Source organism: Protomyctophum parallelum, assembly GCF_964188405.1.
Source record: "Protomyctophum parallelum genome assembly, chromosome: 21".
In the NCBI taxonomy this organism is placed as follows: Eukaryota; Metazoa; Chordata; class Actinopteri; order Myctophiformes; family Myctophidae; genus Protomyctophum; species Protomyctophum parallelum.
Window position 1 is genome coordinate 24,792,080 of NC_139713.1, and position 18,591 is coordinate 24,810,670.

The window sequence follows — 18,591 nt, forward strand, 5'->3', positions numbered from 1 at the left end:
TGTGTCTTTCTTTTTCTGTCTTTCTTTCTTAGGACGGAGATCAAGGTAGACGCCATAGGAAGGCTCAACACTAGCCGATGCCCCTAGAGATCCATCCCAAAGCTTCCCTCAGGGAGCACAGCAAGCCAGCTAGCCAGCAAGCCTGCCCAGTCAGCCAACGCAGCCAGTCAGCTCCGCCAGTCAGCCAGTGTAGAAAGTCAGGCTGCCAAGCCAGAGCATATCAGCCCTTGCAGTCAGCCATTGCAGCCATACCAGCCTTGCTCAGTCAGCTCAGCCAGGCCTCTCTTGAGGCCTGGCTCTCTGTCTGCCTGGCCCGGTCTGCCCTGCCCTGCCTTGCAGCAACAGAACCAGCCTTTCTGGAAAGCCAGCCAGCTCAGAATGCGAGCTGAGCAAGCCAGTGCAGCAGCAAGCCCAGACTAGGTTACCGCAGCCTTACTGTGCAGCCACAGCCACTCAGTCTAGACCAGCAGGAGCTGGCCAGGCTCCAACCCTTGCAGCGCAGCCTTAGGCCGGACAGTCCCCCTGCCTGCACTTTGTTGCCTTCCTGGCCTGTCTGCCTGCCTAGGCGCCTCGGTCTTCCTGTCTGTCTGCCTTGGCCTGCCAGTCTGAAACTGGTTTAGACTAACTGCGTGCTTGCCAGCTGCGCTGGCTTGCTGAGCTCGTATTCTGAGCTGGCTGGCTTGCCAGCAAGGCTGGTTCTGTTGCTGCAAGGCAGGGCGGGGCAGACCGGGCCAGGCAGACAGAGAGCCAGGCCTCGAGAGAGGCCTGGCTGAGCTGACTGAGCAAGGCTGGTATGGCTACAATGGTTGACTGCAAGGGCTGATGTGCGCTGGCTTGGCAGCCTGACTTTCTACACTGGCTGACTGGCGGAGCTGGCTGGCTGCGTTGGCTGACTGGGCGGGCTTGCTGGCTAGCTGGCTTGCTGGACTCCCTGAGGGAAGCTTTGGGATGGATCTCTAGGGGCATCGGCTTGTGTTGAGCCTTCCAACGGCGTCTACCTTGATCTTCGTCCTAAGAAAGAAAGACAGAAAAAGAAACACACACACAAACTCAACTATGCAGCTTCCACATGAGGAAGGCAGGCAGGCACGCAGGCAGGCACAAGCTGCCTGCGTGCTTGCTTCGCCCTCCAGTTGCTGCTCCAGTTATTTGTTTTCCCTCAAACCCATCCTCAATGTGTTGGGTGAGGTTGAGCTCTGTCCAGCACAGGACGGGACGGAAACCAGCTTGGTCTTTAGTCAGCTTGGTGTCTGAGTGGTATGAGGCGTTGGAGTAGCAGCCTCTCTTGTAGGTGATGCAGAGGAGGGAAATGGGTCGGTAGCTCTTTGAGGATGATGGGTCTTTGCCAGGTTTGGGGATTGCAACCACTTTGGCTTTTCTCCAGACAGAAGGGATGGTTTTCTGTGCCATGCATGTGTTCAGCATCCCCACGAGCCAGGTCTTTGCGTTAGGTTCCAGGTGCTGTATAATTTCTGCCAGTATGTCATCAATCCCTGCTGCTTTTCCGGGTTTCAACTTTCCCATTGCAGTTTTGAGTTCTTCTAGGTCGAAGGGTTTGGTTTGAGGGCTGGCTGATTGTGGTTGGTCTGATACCACTGTGCGATGGTATTCTCCTGTGGGTCGTGGCGGTGTTGGTTACGACTGTTGGCCACCAGTTGTGATGCAACAGAGTTCGCTGTGACCGTTGTGAATTATGGGTGGCTCCCTGAGGTCCTTGATCGCCATTGGGTCCAACAGTGGTCATTGAAGCGTGCACACACATGCACACATGCACCTACACACACAGGGGCACATGCATATGCACACCTGGACCTTTAAATGAACAACAACACAAAAACTAAGGCACTGGTGTCGGACTTCTGGTTTACCGGAACGGGGTTCAACTCCCTGCAGTGCCCTGCTCAATGTGTTGTATTTCATTCATTGGTCCATGGTCTCAGGTCATTGAGCGGCACGCTATAGTGTGCGATTCTTCATCATTGTTGAGGATTTTTTAAAGGTGAAAATCAAGGAAAAGCAAAAGGCTATAGTCCATGGTCACGGACCGCATACTGGTCAAGGTCATTTATACTGGTGAAGATCATTTACTAGTCTTCTAAAGGTCATTTATACTGGTGAAGATCATTTACTAGTCTTCTAAAGGTCATTTATACTGGTCAAGGTCATTTACTAGTCTCATGAAGGTAATTTATACTGGTCAGTCATATACTGGTCACGGTCATTTATACTGGTCAAGGTCATTTGTACTTGTCAAGGTCATTTATACTGGTCAAGGTCATTTACTAGTCTTATTGAAGGTCATTTATACTGCTCAAGGTTATTGATCAATATCAATGACCTTGATGACCCCAAGGTCATTAAGTGGCATGCTATAGTGCGCGATTCTTCATCATTGTTCACGATTTGAAAAAAGGTTAAATCGCGGAAAAGCGAAAGGCTATAGTCCATAGTCTCGGAGGGCATACAAAAATGTGTGGTGCTATACAGGCCGTTCTGGAAAATTTGGGACAGAGGTTCATCGTTGGCATCCAGGGAGTGTGTGTGCAAAATTTGGCATCGACCGGGTTAATGGTGCTGGAGATTAGCTGTTAACAAACTGACGGACACACACACACACACACACACTCACTCAGAGTGCAAAACATACTCTATCCCCATGGCTTTGGCCTGGTGCCATACCGTTATTAATTATTGCCTACAATGTCAATTGTGAAATTACTTTACCGTTGCAATGGAAAATTTACATTTCAACGAATGGACCTCGTAAAACAAAACAAAAACCAAGGCACTGGTTGTGGTACTTCTGGTTTACCGGAATGGGGTTCAACTCCCTGCAGTGCTCTTCTCAATTTGTTGTATTTACATGGTTCATTTTTATTTTCTGCTCATTGTGTTGCCTTTTCATAGATGATAACCCCCAGGTTCTTTAATGTGTTTGCACTCCCTACAGTTAGGTTACCAAGTCTATTTATTTATTATTTCTGTTCACTAGAACTAGAACCAATTACCAAAGTAGGCTTTCTAATGACACAACTCGCCTTTGTTTTTATGTGTAGCAAAAACGTTCTTTTTATTTACGCCAAAGAGTAGAGGCTGGTCTGCATTCATGCGAGCGGGGAAGTTTAGAGTAACATAGCTCTAAATGAAACGCATTAGAGCTATGGACCAGAGCTAGTAGTCATAGCACTTCATGGTATATGCATAGTTTATATAGTTTCATTATAGATATATTAAACAGAGAGGACTGGAGTCAATTGGGTTATATTATGTTTAACACTAATTTGAAGCTGTCAAAATCTGACAGACTTCTGGCGGCCATGGCCACGCCCACCTTTTGGTAATGCCCACTTTCGGCCAAGCCCACAAAAAGGACCCCCCATGTCATTTGCCAGGCAGGCTCCACTCTCAGACAGATATTTGGCTCCGTCTTATGAGCTAATTTAGAACTTCCTGTCTGAGAGCTAGCTAATTTAAGACATCCGGTTGCCTTCAGAATAAAATAAGGTTATTTAATTCGTTAATTAAATAATTGTCAATGCCCCAAGGCACAGCACTTTTTTGAGCGTTGACCTCAGTAGAAGGTCTGCTGCCGTGAATTTTACACCTCTCCCACTTAGCGGAGAGTGGGGTGTGGTACAGGACATCTCCACAAAAATTCCAAAAACGTTCAATTTATCCTGTCTGTACCACCAAAATGAGTATGCTTTGACCAGTATGTGTGTATTTTTCGACAGGCCACCATATGCGTCATTGTACATCCTTAAAGATCATAAATGGCATATCTGGACAAATGAATCGAATGACACAGCAGGCTATACCTTTGAGCTGATGCAAAGAACATCCGCTCGACAGCACACAAAGACAGTAGTCACAAGTAGTTTCTATGTCGTGTCATACGAGAAAATAAACAGTCGAGAAATAATCAAGTTTCGTCAGGACAAACAAATGCATAAATGCACAGACAGATGCAATCAACGCACACAAGTGACACCCATTCCAAAGCTAGAGGTAACTCCTTGACCTGACTTAGCTTGCGTAGAGAAAGTGATTTCATGTCAATGCCCCAAGGCACAGCACTTTTTTGAGCGTTGACCCCAGTAGAAGGTCTGCTGCTGTGAATTTTACACCTCTCTCGCTTAGCGGAGAGTGGGGTGTGGTAGAGGACATCTCCCCGAACACGTGGGTATGTCCAGATAGTTGCCTCGCGGAGGCCTCTTTGTCCAGTGTCCATTCTGGGTCCGGAAACGGTACTTTTTGTCAGCATTGACCCCAGTAGAAGGTCTGCTGCTGTGAATTTTACACCTCTCCCGCTTAGCGGAGAGTGTGGTGTGGTAGAGGACATCTCCCCGAACGCGTGGGTATGTCCAGATAGTTGCCTCGTGGAGGCCTCTTTGTCCAGTGTCCATTCTGGGTCCGGAAACGGTACTTTTTTCAGCGTTGACCACAGTAGAAGGTCTGCTGCTGTGAATTTTACACCTCTCCCGCTTAGCGGAGAGTGGGGTGTGGTACAGGACATCTCCCCGAACGCGTGGGTATGTCCAGATAGTTGCCTCGCGGAGCCGTCTTTTGTCCAGTGTCCATTCTGGGTCCGGAAACGGTACTTTTTGTCAGCCTTGACCCCAGTAGAAGGTCTGCTGCTGTGAATTTTACACCTCTCCCGCTTAGCGGAGAGTGTGGTGTGGTAGAGGACATCTCCCCGAACGTGGGGTATGTCCAGATAGTTGCCTCGCGGAGGCCTCTTTGTCCAGTGTCCATTCTGGGTCCGGAAACGGTACTTTTTGTCAGCCTTGACCCCAGTAGAAGGTCTGCTGCTGTGAATTTTACACCTCTCCCGCTTAGCGGAGAGTGTGGTGTGGTAGAGGACATCTCCCCGAACGTGGGGTATGTCCAGATAGTTGCCTCGCGGAGGCCTCTTTGTCCAGTGTCCATTCTGGGTCCGGAAACGGTACTTTTTGTCAGCATTGACCCCAGTAGAAGGTCTGCTGCTGTGAATTTTACACCTCTCCCGCTTAGCGGAGAGTGTGGTGTGGTAGAGGACATCTCCCCGAACGTGTGGGTATGTCCAGATAGTTGCCTCGCGGAGGCCTCTTTGTCCAGTGTCCATTCTGGGTCCGGAAACGGTACTTTTTGTCAGCATTGACCCCAGTAGAAGGTCTGCTGCTGTGAATTTTACACCTCTCCCGCTTAGCGGAGAGTGGGGTGTGGTACAGGACATCTCCCCGAACGCGTGGGTATGTCCAGATAGTTGCCTCGCGGAGCCGTCTTTTGTCCAGTGTCCATTCTGGGTCCGGAAACGGTACTTTTTGTCAGCCTTGACCCCAGTAGAAGGTCTGCTGCTGTGAATTTTACACCTCTCCCGCTTAGCGGAGAGTGTGGTGTGGTAGAGGACATCTCCCCGAACGTGTGGGTATGTCCAGATAGTTGCCTCGCGGAGGCCTCTTTGTCCAGTGTCCATTCTGGGTCCGGAAACGGTACTTTTTGTCAGCATTGACCCCAGTAGAAGGTCTGCTGCTGTGAATTTTACACCTCTCCCGCTTAGCGGAGAGTGTGGTGTGGTAGAGGACATCTCCCCGAACGTGTGGGTATGTCCAGATAGTTGCCTCGCGGAGGCCTCTTTGTCCAGTGTCCATTCTGGGTCCGGAAACGGTACTTTTTTCAGCGTTGACCACAGTAGAAGGTCTGCTGCTGTGAATTTTACACCTCTCCCGCTTAGCGGAGAGTGGGGTGTGGTACAGGACATCTCCCCGAACGCGTGGGTATGTCCAGATAGTTGCCTCGCGGAGCCGTCTTTTGTCCAGTGTCCATTCTGGGTCCGGAAACGGTACTTTTTGTCAGCCTTGACCCCAGTAGAAGGTCTGCTACTGTGAATTTTACACCTCTCCCGCTTAGCGGAGAGTGGGGTGTGGTATAGGACATCTCCCCGAACGCGTGGGTATGTCCAGATAGTTGCCTTGCGGAGCCGTCTTTTGTCCAGTGTCCACTTTATAAAGTCCATGCACTCCAGTGAATAGCATTTATCCATTTAGATAACTTTATTATTATTATTATAAGGATTTAATTACTTATTCTTACACAGAAACATAATGTGTGTCTTATAGCATCATATAGCATCATTTAAATGCTTAATTTGTAGTTTTAATGTGCAAATTAAACTTTTTTTCAATACTCTAGAGGGTACTCTTATTTTGAAGAGATCGTCCACCGGAAGTCTTAAATTAGCTCACTAGATTAGCTCACTAGACGCTGCCCCGACGAAGCATGTGTGTGCTTGTGCCGTCTGGAAGCTGGAATGGTCCAGTAGTGAACTAACAAAGACATGTCAGTGGAAAGATTAGATAGCTCAATCTTAGTGGAACAACAACAGACGTCCGTATTGAAAACCACGGGCCTTCGTCAATTTTACATTTATACAGCCTGGGGTTGACGCCGGCCAGGAATCTTCCAGTAGTAGCTAAACAAACATCCAGACAGACCGTTTATGTTCAAGTGCTGGGCGTCGGTTGGTTCGGTTCAGCTAATAGAGCTGCCTGCTAGATACACAGGCACAGCAAGCAGTGTGAGAGTAGCACAGACTATAGCAGCCGAAAATGGCCACTCTGTCGATCCCGGCATGTACTAGTGCGCTACTGCTAGACATAGAAGGCACAACCACGCCGATCACATTTGTAAAGGTAAGCAGCTCTGTTTAATCTACATTTTCTGAACTATTTGAGTGTGTACAAAATGTAACCGTATGGGCCGCGGCGCATAGAAATCCATTTGGTTACGTTCTGTTCACAGCCACAGTAGTCACACTCGGAATGAAATTGACACATTCACTGTGGATTTGATATACAACGTTTTAATTTGTTATATAAAGCAACGAATATTGAAACGGTGACATTCATTGGCAGAGGAACAATGAATGTACACAGTAAACTGCGAGAGTTACAAACAATGGTTATGGGGATATGATATCTATCATCAGTCTCATATGAGGCAGTGGCAGTCTGTGAGTCTGCTAAATCAGATCTCCCTCCATACTGTAACTATATACTGGGATCATTTAGCTTCGCAGATCCGGTCTAGAGCGGATACGGAAGCGGCGGTATCCGTGCATGAATGTGTGCGGGCAAATAACCGGATGCAGTAGGCGGGATCTGATTACTTGCGTTAAGTTGCGTAAATCACTTTAGCAAGGTGGTTTTCGCGAGGTTGGGTTTTCCTGGCAAGGTAAATAGCCAATCGCCTAATACAGGACAGAGGTGTTAGCACACGTCTCTTCAGCTTTGTTTTATTATTTAGATTTAGTTTATGGAATGTTGGAGACAAAATTCATAACGTTGCCTTCTGTGACATTCAGGAGGATGATTGCTTGGAAGGTTTAACCATCACCTTCAGTTCTGTTAGGCTACTCTGTTCCTTCCAATCAATAATAATGCTGGCATATAAAGCAGTTTGTTCCAGCCAAGGTTTTGATGAAATAATCGACGAATTTAGTAGGCCTATGAGCAAGTTTAACTGGAAGAAACTGAATGATCGGCAAGTTGCACTGTATTGTGGTTGTTGAAATAATTGCCTTATAGTTTCATCCATGTCCATGAGACTGCCATCAATTACACATGTGTCTCTGTTTTATGCAACATTGCAACGTTCAGCACTCCTACTGGGGTTCTGCTAAGTTACAGTGGGAAACCCTGATAAAAGAAAGAAATAACAGGTGTGCAAAATACTTATTGCTATGTGAAATTGAATTACAACAGGCCATCATTTTTCGTACAATATTGTCACAACCAGTCAGTGTAGTCAGATAAGCAATTTATCAATGTACTGGTAATTGAAATACATAATTGTTTAATTTGTTTCTTCTTGAATTGACTGTCTTTTGTATAAGTATGGACACACGCAGTGCTATAAATCTATTAACTAATGTGATCATGGTTACTTACCACTCGCCTTTTCATCCTTTTGAAATGCATGGTAGATGGAATTGGTGGAGTTTTCTGCAAGCATACGCTTGGTAACTATATCTGTACTGTACAGTGTAGTATATCTTATCAGTCTCTCCATCCGAGGACTATCACATCAGCCCAAGCCTGTCCATGAAAAATACGGTCCGATAATAATTTATCACATACCCATATACACCATTTGAACTAAATTTAATTTAATCATGAATTATTATTACTGTCAGTGTGATGAACTGCCGTAGTGAATGGAAAGTTAATCCTCCTGCTGAGATTTCCCAGCAGTATGGTGAGGGAGTCGATTGAATACACAGCAGGGGCTGCTGATGGGCCTCAACTTTACTTCAATTTGTTTATTTTGATGTGACGCCACATATTTATGAACAATACATATCAATGTAATGTATATACCGGATTTACAGTAGCAAAGATGCTGCTAGTACTCATTTTCATCTGCAGTCCCCACAAAAAACATAAAACCAGGCAGACAATAGAGTACATTACAATACACAGGAAAAACAAAGCATACATACAGGAACAGAGGTACAAATCGGGTGCAAATGTGGTCAACACATTCTCTTCCCAAGGGGTCGTATATAGCACTACAATATCGCCAAAACCCTGACATGGTATCTGTGCATGTGTTGCTGATATGGTTTATCACCCAGTCTTGTCCTTTTATCACTCCTGTCCTGACGTGTGGCCAGTTAAAAAAAACAATGCAAAAGACAAGTGAGTGTTTGCATCTTATTGGCTATTTTGTCTCTTCCAGGATATCCTATTTCCATATATCACAGAACATCTCGAGGATTATCTGTCTAACCACTGGGAAGAAGATGAGTGCAAGCAAGATGTTCACCTCCTAAAGAAACAGGTACAGGGGTTTTGTATTATGTCTGTTAGTGGAGGGCTTGTATTCTTATATAACAGTAGTTCTCAAACATTTTCATGTCAAGGACCCCCAAAATGATGTGTATTTGGCTACGTTCCCCCCATCTCAGATTTTCTTTTGCCAGGGACCATTACTAGTATGGTAAATATTCTACTACTACTGACACCACTGTTTGTTAATAATATCATGACGACAAATGTAACGATTCGTTTAGATGAGAACACACACATGCTGTTGAATGTTGTAACCCAAATGGAATAAAAAATTGACCCAGCATCGAATGGACCCGGTTGCTATTATTACAATTATAGCTCCGAACCGAAAAGCACAGATTGATTGATTGAAAAGTTTATTGAACATAAATGTACATAAACGGCAACAGAGCACAGTCAAACACTCTGTCCAAAAGTGAGAGATGTCGGAACCGGAGCCGAATGGACCCAGCTATATAAATAGCTGGGTCCGGACCGTACCCATACAAAACAATTTTTTTAATGGCCAAATCCCAAATGTCACATGGGTTAGTTAACCACTGGTTTCCCTATCTTGGCCATGGTCATTTTGAGCATTCAGCGAAAATAGCAGATCTACTGGTCATTTTGGCGGTGAACTATCCCTTTAAGAGGTTGATGCACTGTGGGTGTGTCTGCAAATTCTGCTGACAATTTCACAATTCACAAGTTAATGTACAGTATTAGCACTGCTCGTGATGACTATAACATTATATTGCAGACTCTTCGCACACTGTAGCTCCCTTAAGTGCAATTTATTGGCACGTCCAGCTGCAGTGATGTTTGGAGCTATTATGCAGTAAAGAGCATTAACTGGACACGTGTCCAGTTAGCTGTTGGTCGTGCTAATAAATTGCACTTAAGGGAGCTGCAGGTGTGTGCAAGCCTTCTTTTATCTTCTCGTCTTTTGGTCCAGCAACTGCCTTAATTAGTCTTTGGATGTGCGCAAACTGTCCTGTAGCCCATGTCAGCATATCTATGTGTCTCTCTCTCTGTCTGTCTGTCTGACTGACTGTTACAACCACCTTGTACCTAAGAACCAACCCAGCATCTTATATCTGGGGGGAGCATTTGCAGAAAATTGCAGATCTAGAATCAGCTTTATTGTCACATCACAGTTTTTTAAGTAAAAAAGTGGGTGAAATTAGTTTCTACAGGCTGACAATATGTGAGAAACGGTTTACATTTTCCAAATGAGGGATGCCAGTTTGAATTGAAAGTGGTTAAAAATGTTGTTTTGGGGATGGGGATATATTTGTTTGTCTCTGTATTGGGTAATGATGGGTGCGCACAAAGTACAGATTTATAGTAAATTGAAAAATAATTCCTAAGCTCTCCACATAACTGTGTGGTTGTCAGACTTGTCTCTCACAGCACAGCACTGTTCCTTGGCACACAGTTTGGTAAACACTGGCCTGTAGGCAGAATGAGGGCAAAGTAGGTCACTGATGTAGGGCAGGGCTCGCCCATTTTAAGATTTAGTGCCTCAGTAAACCTAGAGTCCCTTGTTACTCTGGGGCAAGCCTACAGCGGAAAATGGCAATCTACAACAGTGGATCTCAAACCTTTTCATGTCAAGTACTCTCAAATCTATTAAGCCGCGGAACCCCATTTAAAAGGTTTTGTGCTAGGGACCCTCTGAATATTCTTTTTCTAATTCAGTTAGTTTTAATTTGTTTTTGAGCGGATTTGATATTCTTGAAAATGCTAATAGTATTAGTTTTAGTATTTTTGTTTATGTTGGGTTGTGCAGGATTGAAAAGATAAGTATTGTGTAATATAAACACCACAAATGAAAACTAAGGGCACTAAGGGTTTGTTTTAGTTAGCTTTATAAACGCAGAATACAGTTTCAGTTAGTTCTCTCTCTTTCTTTATAGTATAGTTTTTTTATTTCAGTTCAGTTAACGATTTTAGTTTTTATTATTTATTTGTTTTTCATTTATTTATTCATTCATTCTGTGTGTGTGTGTGTGTGTGTCTTTTCGTCATCATGTCAGGTTGAAGAGGACATGAGGCAGAACCGGGCCTGTCCCGTGCACGCCTTGGACCAGACGGCCCACACGGACGAGGAGAAGGCCATTCGGGAGGTGATGGACATAGTGCTGTGGGCCATGGCGTCCGACCGGAAGACCATAGCCCTGAAGCAGCTCCAGGGACACATGTGGAGGGCAGCCTACGCTGCCGGTAGAATCAAAGGCGAGTAAGTAGTCATTAGGTTTTCCTTTTTAAATACCGGTATGCACCCTGTCTGTCTGTCAAACCTATCGTGGTTCCTTGGGGACGTTCCAGGGGTTCCCCAGTAAAATGTGTTGATGTAGCATCAAAAATATTAATAAATATGAATATGAAAGAATATTGACATAAATCCTCTTGTTGGGGGTCCCTGGCACAACACCTTTTCAGAGGGGTCCACGGCCAAATATATATATATATATATATATATATATCAATTTGGGGATCATTGGTAAAAAAAAGTTCAAGAACTACTGATGTAAATTAATAATAGCGTAAAAGTGTGTGCGTTACTGTTTATACTGTTACATATGCAAGCAGCACGCAAGACTATACGATGGGGCTCTGACCTGGCTGTAACCATGGCCAAATTTAGAGTCATAGATTCATAGAGTCATAGAGCACTGTTTCTCAATGTCTGGTCTGGGGCCCACCAGGTATGTAACTCCTGAGAGTGTAAAAATGGGGGTTGCTTTGGGTACCCAATCTATACGGTAAAATTCTCAGTGCTAATTGAACTCTCCGGGTTACAGACCAGTAAGGCCTGACTCACACCTTTGCATCTAGCATACAACATTGATGCATGCTAGATGTAAAGAAAGGATTTGTTTACATCTTGCCCCAATGAATTTCCAATGGAAGTCATATGGTTTGACACAACATTTGTGTTGTACGGCTTTCGGCTTGTTTTTCGACTGCCCCCCCACCCCCTCATACAACACAAATGTTGTGTCAAACCATGTGACTCCCATTGGAAATGCATTGTGAGCTTGCATCAGTCAATAAGTCTCATGCATCAGCTATACATAAATCTGTTGCGAAGGTGTGAGTCAGGCCTAGGCGTTCATTTGGACCCCCTTGTGGTCCCCGGATCCGACGTTGAAAACCAGTGTCATACTGAACTGTAGGCCACATGAAGTCTGTGATCCATATGAGAGCCACGCCATTGTTGGAATTTGTGTCGGAAAGGGAGGGTTTTCCAAAGCCGGAAGGGATTGCCCCGATCAGCCTTTTGAATCATACACACGCATTAATTGGGGTATTACAACATATAATAAGGGAACTGAAACTTGTTTATAACTAGTATGTGATAATCGTCTATATGGCTCATTGTGCTATATTCAAGTTCACAGAAATCTCACGCACAGTAGCCCTCTTTGTGGTGCTGTCCCATGGCATAAGATCAAAGAAAACGTCAAAGTAGCCTCACGCACACACAGACCAGACAAAAAATAAATATTGAATACCCTGAAGAAGGCAGGTGGATCTGTCCAAAACGTTGGTCTTTTTATCTCTGTGTCTCTCAAACGTTGGCACATGTGTGTGCACGGCCACTTTGAGGTTTTTACATTGTGCTATATTTACATGTTCACAGAGTAGTATCTGCCTAACATAAATGTAATATTGTCTCTGTCGGGTGGAAGTAGCAGATCCACAAGGTCAAAACGTGTGCGTTGCGCCGTGTTTCGAGCTTGCGGATCTGCTACTTTTGTGTGCTGCTGTGGTGTGATCACTGTTAATTTACGAAAAATCACTAAAAGTTAAAACGGGGAGTTAAGAGGTTTCTGCCCGACAACAGCGACACTGAACTATAGGTTCGTGATTTAATGCAATAAAATGTTGTCATTGTTTTGTTCCTTGCCTTGGTCTTATTGCAGAGTCTACCAAGATGTAGTTCCATCCATCAGGAGGTGGAGAAGACGAGGCCTAAAGGTCTATATCTACTCCTCGGGAAGTGTGGAGGCCCAGAAACTTCTCTTTGGATACTCCGTTGAAGGAGATGTTTTAGATGTAAGTAAGCAGCAATGCTTATTGGCTTTTACAAGCTCACAATTGTGAGCTTGTAGCTTTTCAAATGGCCAAAATGTATATAGGGTTGAAGAAATAAGTCAAAATCTACAAAGTAACTAAAGTTTTTAAATGAATGTAGTGTAGTAAAAGTACAACATTTGGATCTGAGATGTAGTGGTGTAGAAGTAAAAGTTTTAGGCTGCCAAGCCAGCCGTACGGCGTGCCGCGTGTTCGACTCCCGAGCCATGTATCATGTACTGTAAAACTTACAATATGTATCATTTTGTCTTTATTGATAAAATACTAGGCATTGTTGCTAATGAGAGGAATTGTTTACCATTTCAGCTGTTTGATGGCCACTTTGACACCAACATAGGGGCAAAAGTAGAGTGCAAAAGCTATGAAAGAATTGCAGAAAGAATTGGCTGCCAGCCTGAAGAAATCACCTTCTTGACAGATGTCACTCGAGGTAGGTCTTAAATTGAGTGTGTTGCATGGAGCCAGTATATTATTTATTATGATTATTGGTACTGGCTATTTTCTGTCAAGTTATAGACTTGTTTTATACTTTCTTTGTATACATTGTACGACGGTGTTGCCCCAAAAAGTCCCATACACAGAATCACCTCTGCATTGACTTGATTTAAAAGATGACCATTTATCATTAAAAGATGACCATTTATCATTAAATGATAGATCATTTATCATTAAATAAAGTGGGGGCCCTAGCCAAACTTCAGGCTTGAGCCGAGCGCTGTGGCTGTAAAACCTTTATAATGTAAATGCAGCACAGCGTGCACACACTCTTTATTAACCAGAAATAAATAATCTTACCAGACGAGCTGATCGTCTGTAAAAGGTGTGGTGGTGCTTAATATAATTATGTCGGTGTTGTTGATACAAATTTACAATCCCTCTTAAGTCCTTGTAAAATATCCAGTTTTGTTGTCCACTTTGAATGTACTTTTCCAGGATTTATAACTTATTACAAACTTGTGTAACCGCGTTCTGTCTTTTAAATTAACATCGCAGCTCAAACTTTAACTAGCGAAGCCTCTCCAACACAGAGCGGAGCACAGGCATGCAGCTGGCTTGGAGACAGAATTACCGTGTATACAAAGGTTATGTTTGTGACCGCATCCAAAATACCTGGCCTCTAGTAGGTTACATACAGAAGCCATTTTGTAATGTCACCGGCAATGGCAGTTCGGCGTGCGAGTTCTCGCATCGAAGATGGCAGCTCAATATTGTGGCGCGTTGTGAGCTTATGGTCAGATTCTCACCTAATACTTCGGTAGACTCAGATCCGTATGGGCGGGGAAATTGGGATTCTTGCATATTTAATTGGCTGCGGTTTGCCTTCACACTGTCATTCGCAGCAATTGGAAACGCAGCAGGGGGGACCTTTATCAATGTGTTCCATTCATAAACTATAGCCTACACAGTGAAATCTATGGTGATAAAATTACACTCATAACGTGCATGTGTCGTGCCGTCTGCTTCATTTCCTTTATTTACTGAGGATTGCATTCACACCTGCACCGAATCGTAGTCAAGTGCGATTCGAAGCGAAGCGAAACCCACGTTTTTGGGCGGAGTAAAATGCGGTTATTTGCTGCGCATTAGGATTCGAATGAGCCTTCATACCTGCCAAACGAAGCGCACTTTCTGACAATGTGCAGCAGGATTCGTTTTTATCGCAGCAAAGCTCTCTGGTATGAATGTGACCTATAGATCTTCTATTTTCTTTTTTTTTAATACATTTTTATCCCACGATTTTGTAACCCAGTTTTCTTTTCACCCAGTGCCAATTATCTAATGTAATCCTGGGCGCTACACTTCCTCTGCCAACCTGGGGGGGCAGCGGACTGACCTCATGCCTCATTCTATGCATGAGGAGTCCAAGCTGCTTCTTTTCACCTGACGGAGGGGAATTTCCCCGGCCGGACGTAGCGCGTGGAAGGGACACGTTATTCCGACCAGTTCCTTTCCCCTCCATCAGGCACCCCGGCTGGCCAGGGGGAGGTAGTTTTAGAGACCAGGATTACGGCATGTTTTTGTGAGGGTATCTACCCTAGGGGACACGGGGAGAACATGCAAACTCCACACAGAAAGGCCCTATAGCCAACCCCCGCCTTGGGTATGGGCACTGATGACGCGGATGAGGGAACACGCCGCCAGTGCCCACAGCGTCCCCAGCAGGAATCGAACCCAGGACCTTCTAGCTGTGAGGCGACAGCACTACCAACTGTGCCACCGTGCCCCGTCAGATCTTCTATTTTCAATACGCGACACCAGCACGTGACGGTGCATTAATTAACCAAGGAAGCTGCTAACCATTATATTGTTGCTGTTGGGCAGAAACCTCCCATTTCCTTATTCTACGTTTTTTATTTTATCGTAAATGAACGCCCACCAAGCTTGTACAGCCGCTACTTCTAATACTTTTACTACTACTAGAGTATGTTTTGTAGTCCTCCCGTCCGCGCGTGTGTGCTGTGTGTGTGTGTTCGTGTTCGTCAGTCTGTGGACAGCTAATCTCCGGCACCGTTGGCCCGGCCGATGCCAAAATGTGCATTCTCACTCCATGGATGACAAAGACGAACCTCTGCCCCAAAAATCCCGCAAATTGTTACACAGCATCTCCATAGTCATGTTCTCAAGACTGATCTGGCCAATATTTCATAGTCCAACCTAATTGCCAATTGGTGAAATATTTCACGCACTTTCCTACTAGGCTGAGTAATAAATCCCACCCTTTTCACATTGGCCTGTTATAGCGCCACCAACAGGTGGATTTTTGCAAAACACATTTTTAAGACAATGCCTCAAATCATCCAATTGCCATCAAAGGCATAAGAAGAAATGGCACCCTTTTCACATTGGCCTATTATAGCTCTACCAGGAGGCCCGACAGAGATGATAAACTGTACTGTACGTCCAGTCATTATGAATGTGTCTTTGCAGAGGCTAAGGCGGCTGAAGATGCCGGGGTGAATTCGGTGGTGGTGGTCCGGCCCGGAAACACCGAGCTGACCGAGGAGGAGAAGGCCCACTATAATCTCATAATGTCCTTTAACCAGCTGGAAGTGACGGGGAGTGCTTAACAAACGCCGGTGTGAAAGGAAACGAGAGCTAACTTTGCCCCCCTCCCCAACCCCCCCAGCCTCCTTCAATAAGGTATGCACAGCAGCCATTTTGGAAAGAACTCTTTCTACTTCCGGGCCCCTTCCCTACTTCTTTCACAGGTGTTGCCGATCATTAAGGCTCTGTCCATTTAGTGTACAGTGGTACAGTTGTTACACACCCGTATGGGGCCATTTGGAACCTACTCAAGGACACTTTGAGACCCACAGACGGAGCCTTAATTCGTATCATCAGTAAAACACCTCACCTGTGAAAGAAGTTGGAAGAGGCCCGGAAGTAGGAAGAGTTATTTCCAAAATGGCATACTGTATGTGCATAGAGCCAATTATGAACCCTTCTCTTTGTGCTTCCTTTTTGCATCTCCCATGTTTCACCACTACTGTACTGACGAACGAAGAGGCGAAGGCACCAGACAAGACCCAACAGGGTTGCAAAAGTAAAGGCCCATCATTTGAGCTGTTTCAGCACGACCCAACTGTTTTCGCGTTTGTATGGGGCACAATTCTACAGGAGATGACAACTGAAATTAGGACATTTAGGACATTTCGTTGACCTAAAATAATTTAAAACAGGTGTTTAAAAATGGTTGGACAAATGCTAAATGCGTATTTTGGTATAATCTGAATGAAGCTACGTGTGACCTGCAGAGATGTACATTTTATTCGCCTTTTTAAGTAGAATCATTTTTGATTACACTTTCTGTACCTTGTTAATGTTGTTCATTAAAATTTAGTTTGTGTAATCATAAACTACATTTTCTGCCATGAACTGTTTGCCGCGGTACACATGTCAGTGATTGGTTAGTATGACATGTTTGTCACACAAATTTCTGTGATTTCCATAAACAACAGATCTATTGGCAGTGCATTATAAATATTTGTCAGTCCCTCAAGAAAATGTGTTGACTTCTCTAACTTGTTGGATCCTCATTCAAATGAATTGTATCTGTATAAATGTGCCATCTTACTGGCTATTAGTTTGTGTAGAACATGAAATGTAGCCCAAGAATAGCCAAGTTGTTTGTTGTTGAACATAAAACTTCAACTGAATGCCTTGTCTCAAGTATTACTTTGTCTAGAAGTAGTCTGTGGAATTTACCTGTGTCCATAAAAGTATTTACAAAATCATGTTATCACAATATTGTTAGCAAAACTATAAAGGTTTATAAGGCAAAATCTGAACACTTCTGCTTATTTTGTGGCGCAAGTTATTCAGCTGTTCCATCTGTGAATGTATATAGTTAGTATACTATATATACACTGTTTCATGGAATATTTCTGATATACTGAAAAGCAGTACAGGAAATGCATATTAATCAACCAAACATTTATTTTTGTATTGGTATGTGTTCTTGGAGTGGAAATACCAACTTGTGTTGCTGATCATTTCAAGTACCGTTATAAAGATTCAGACCTGCAGAGGTGATCATCAGGCCCACAACAAGTGCTGTCATCAAGAGAATTGGTTTTAAATGCCTTATGTCCAGAAACTTGCTCTGTGCTCTTTACATACCTCAATAAAATATTGTACACATGAAAGAATAAGAGATCAGAGAAGGTGTGATATAACTTATTTTCTTGAACCGGTTATTTGACTAAGGTTGCAATAATTTACTCTGGATTAAGAGTGTCCGCTAAATGCCTAAATTGTCTATTTCCCCAAGCAGCACAAGTACTCCCTCTACTAGTGTAAATGAAATGACATGACGGAATTCTGGTTAAAGATTTCTTGAAGGATATTTAAAATGTGTAAAAAATAGTTGCTTATTCACAGAAGTGGCACCTTTGTATTTATCTTGAATTTGATCATGGAAATTATGTACTTAAAAGCTATCGATAAGTCATGGAAAAGTACTCTATTTGTTATCTATATATTTGATTGCTCATTTCATGGGAAGGCCCTTGGAAGGGGAAGCTGTATTGATGTGTTTTTACAGTATAGTGACTCTCAGGAATAGACTATGTGACAACCAGGTGACCACTGGAGAGACGGGTGACAGCCAGAACGTAGACGGCACCCGGGTGAGCAGTATGGGTTAGAACTCCATACTGCTTCCTCCTCCAATGTGAGGACTGAGGAGGAAGCCCAAAAACCCTTGGTGAGGCCTTTAGGAGGGCCATTATAATCCACCACTCCCGAATGAAGTGCTTGGTGCTGGGAGTCTGGTGCAACGCACAGGTCCTGGGCCTGGTGAGAGCAGGAGTGGACCTGGTGAGACGTAGGAGGGGCCCGGACAGAAGTCAACCCACAGAGCCTAGTCCTTCCATGTGCCAGAATCTGGTTCTCCCATTCCTGGCAGAGTAGTTCTGGAGCAACGGATTGGGTGGCCCTGGTTTTTCCCTAATGGGACTGATTAGTCGTCTGGACTTGATCACCCCGGCTGGGTCACCTCCCGATGACCTTGGGATACATCACTGAGGATACGTGCATCCATGCAATGGTTTTTTGTTATGTGGCCGGAGACTGACTGACTGTCTGTCTGTCTTTCTCCCTCCCTTTTCCCTTGCTGTTCGTTGAATGATCTCCTCCCTCATTCATGCAGGACTGAAGAACTCTCCCATCTTCCACC

The 18,591-nt window shown here is 44.4% G+C and overlaps 1 protein-coding gene across 1 annotated transcript; it reads left to right on the forward strand.

Annotated features, from left to right (window-relative positions):
* The first annotated feature begins 6,254 nt into the window (after positions 1–6,254).
* Positions 6,255–17,484, forward strand: enoph1 (enolase-phosphatase 1). The gene is made up of 6 exons (XM_083793491.1): positions 6,255–6,671; positions 8,719–8,820; positions 10,850–11,052; positions 12,743–12,875; positions 13,221–13,344; positions 15,843–17,484. Exons 1-6 carry the CDS (start codon positions 6,588–6,590, stop codon positions 15,980–15,982), a joined length of 786 nt encoding a protein of 261 aa, XP_083649617.1. The 5' UTR covers positions 6,255–6,587; the 3' UTR covers positions 15,983–17,484.
* The last annotated feature ends 1,107 nt before the right edge of the window (positions 17,485–18,591 follow it).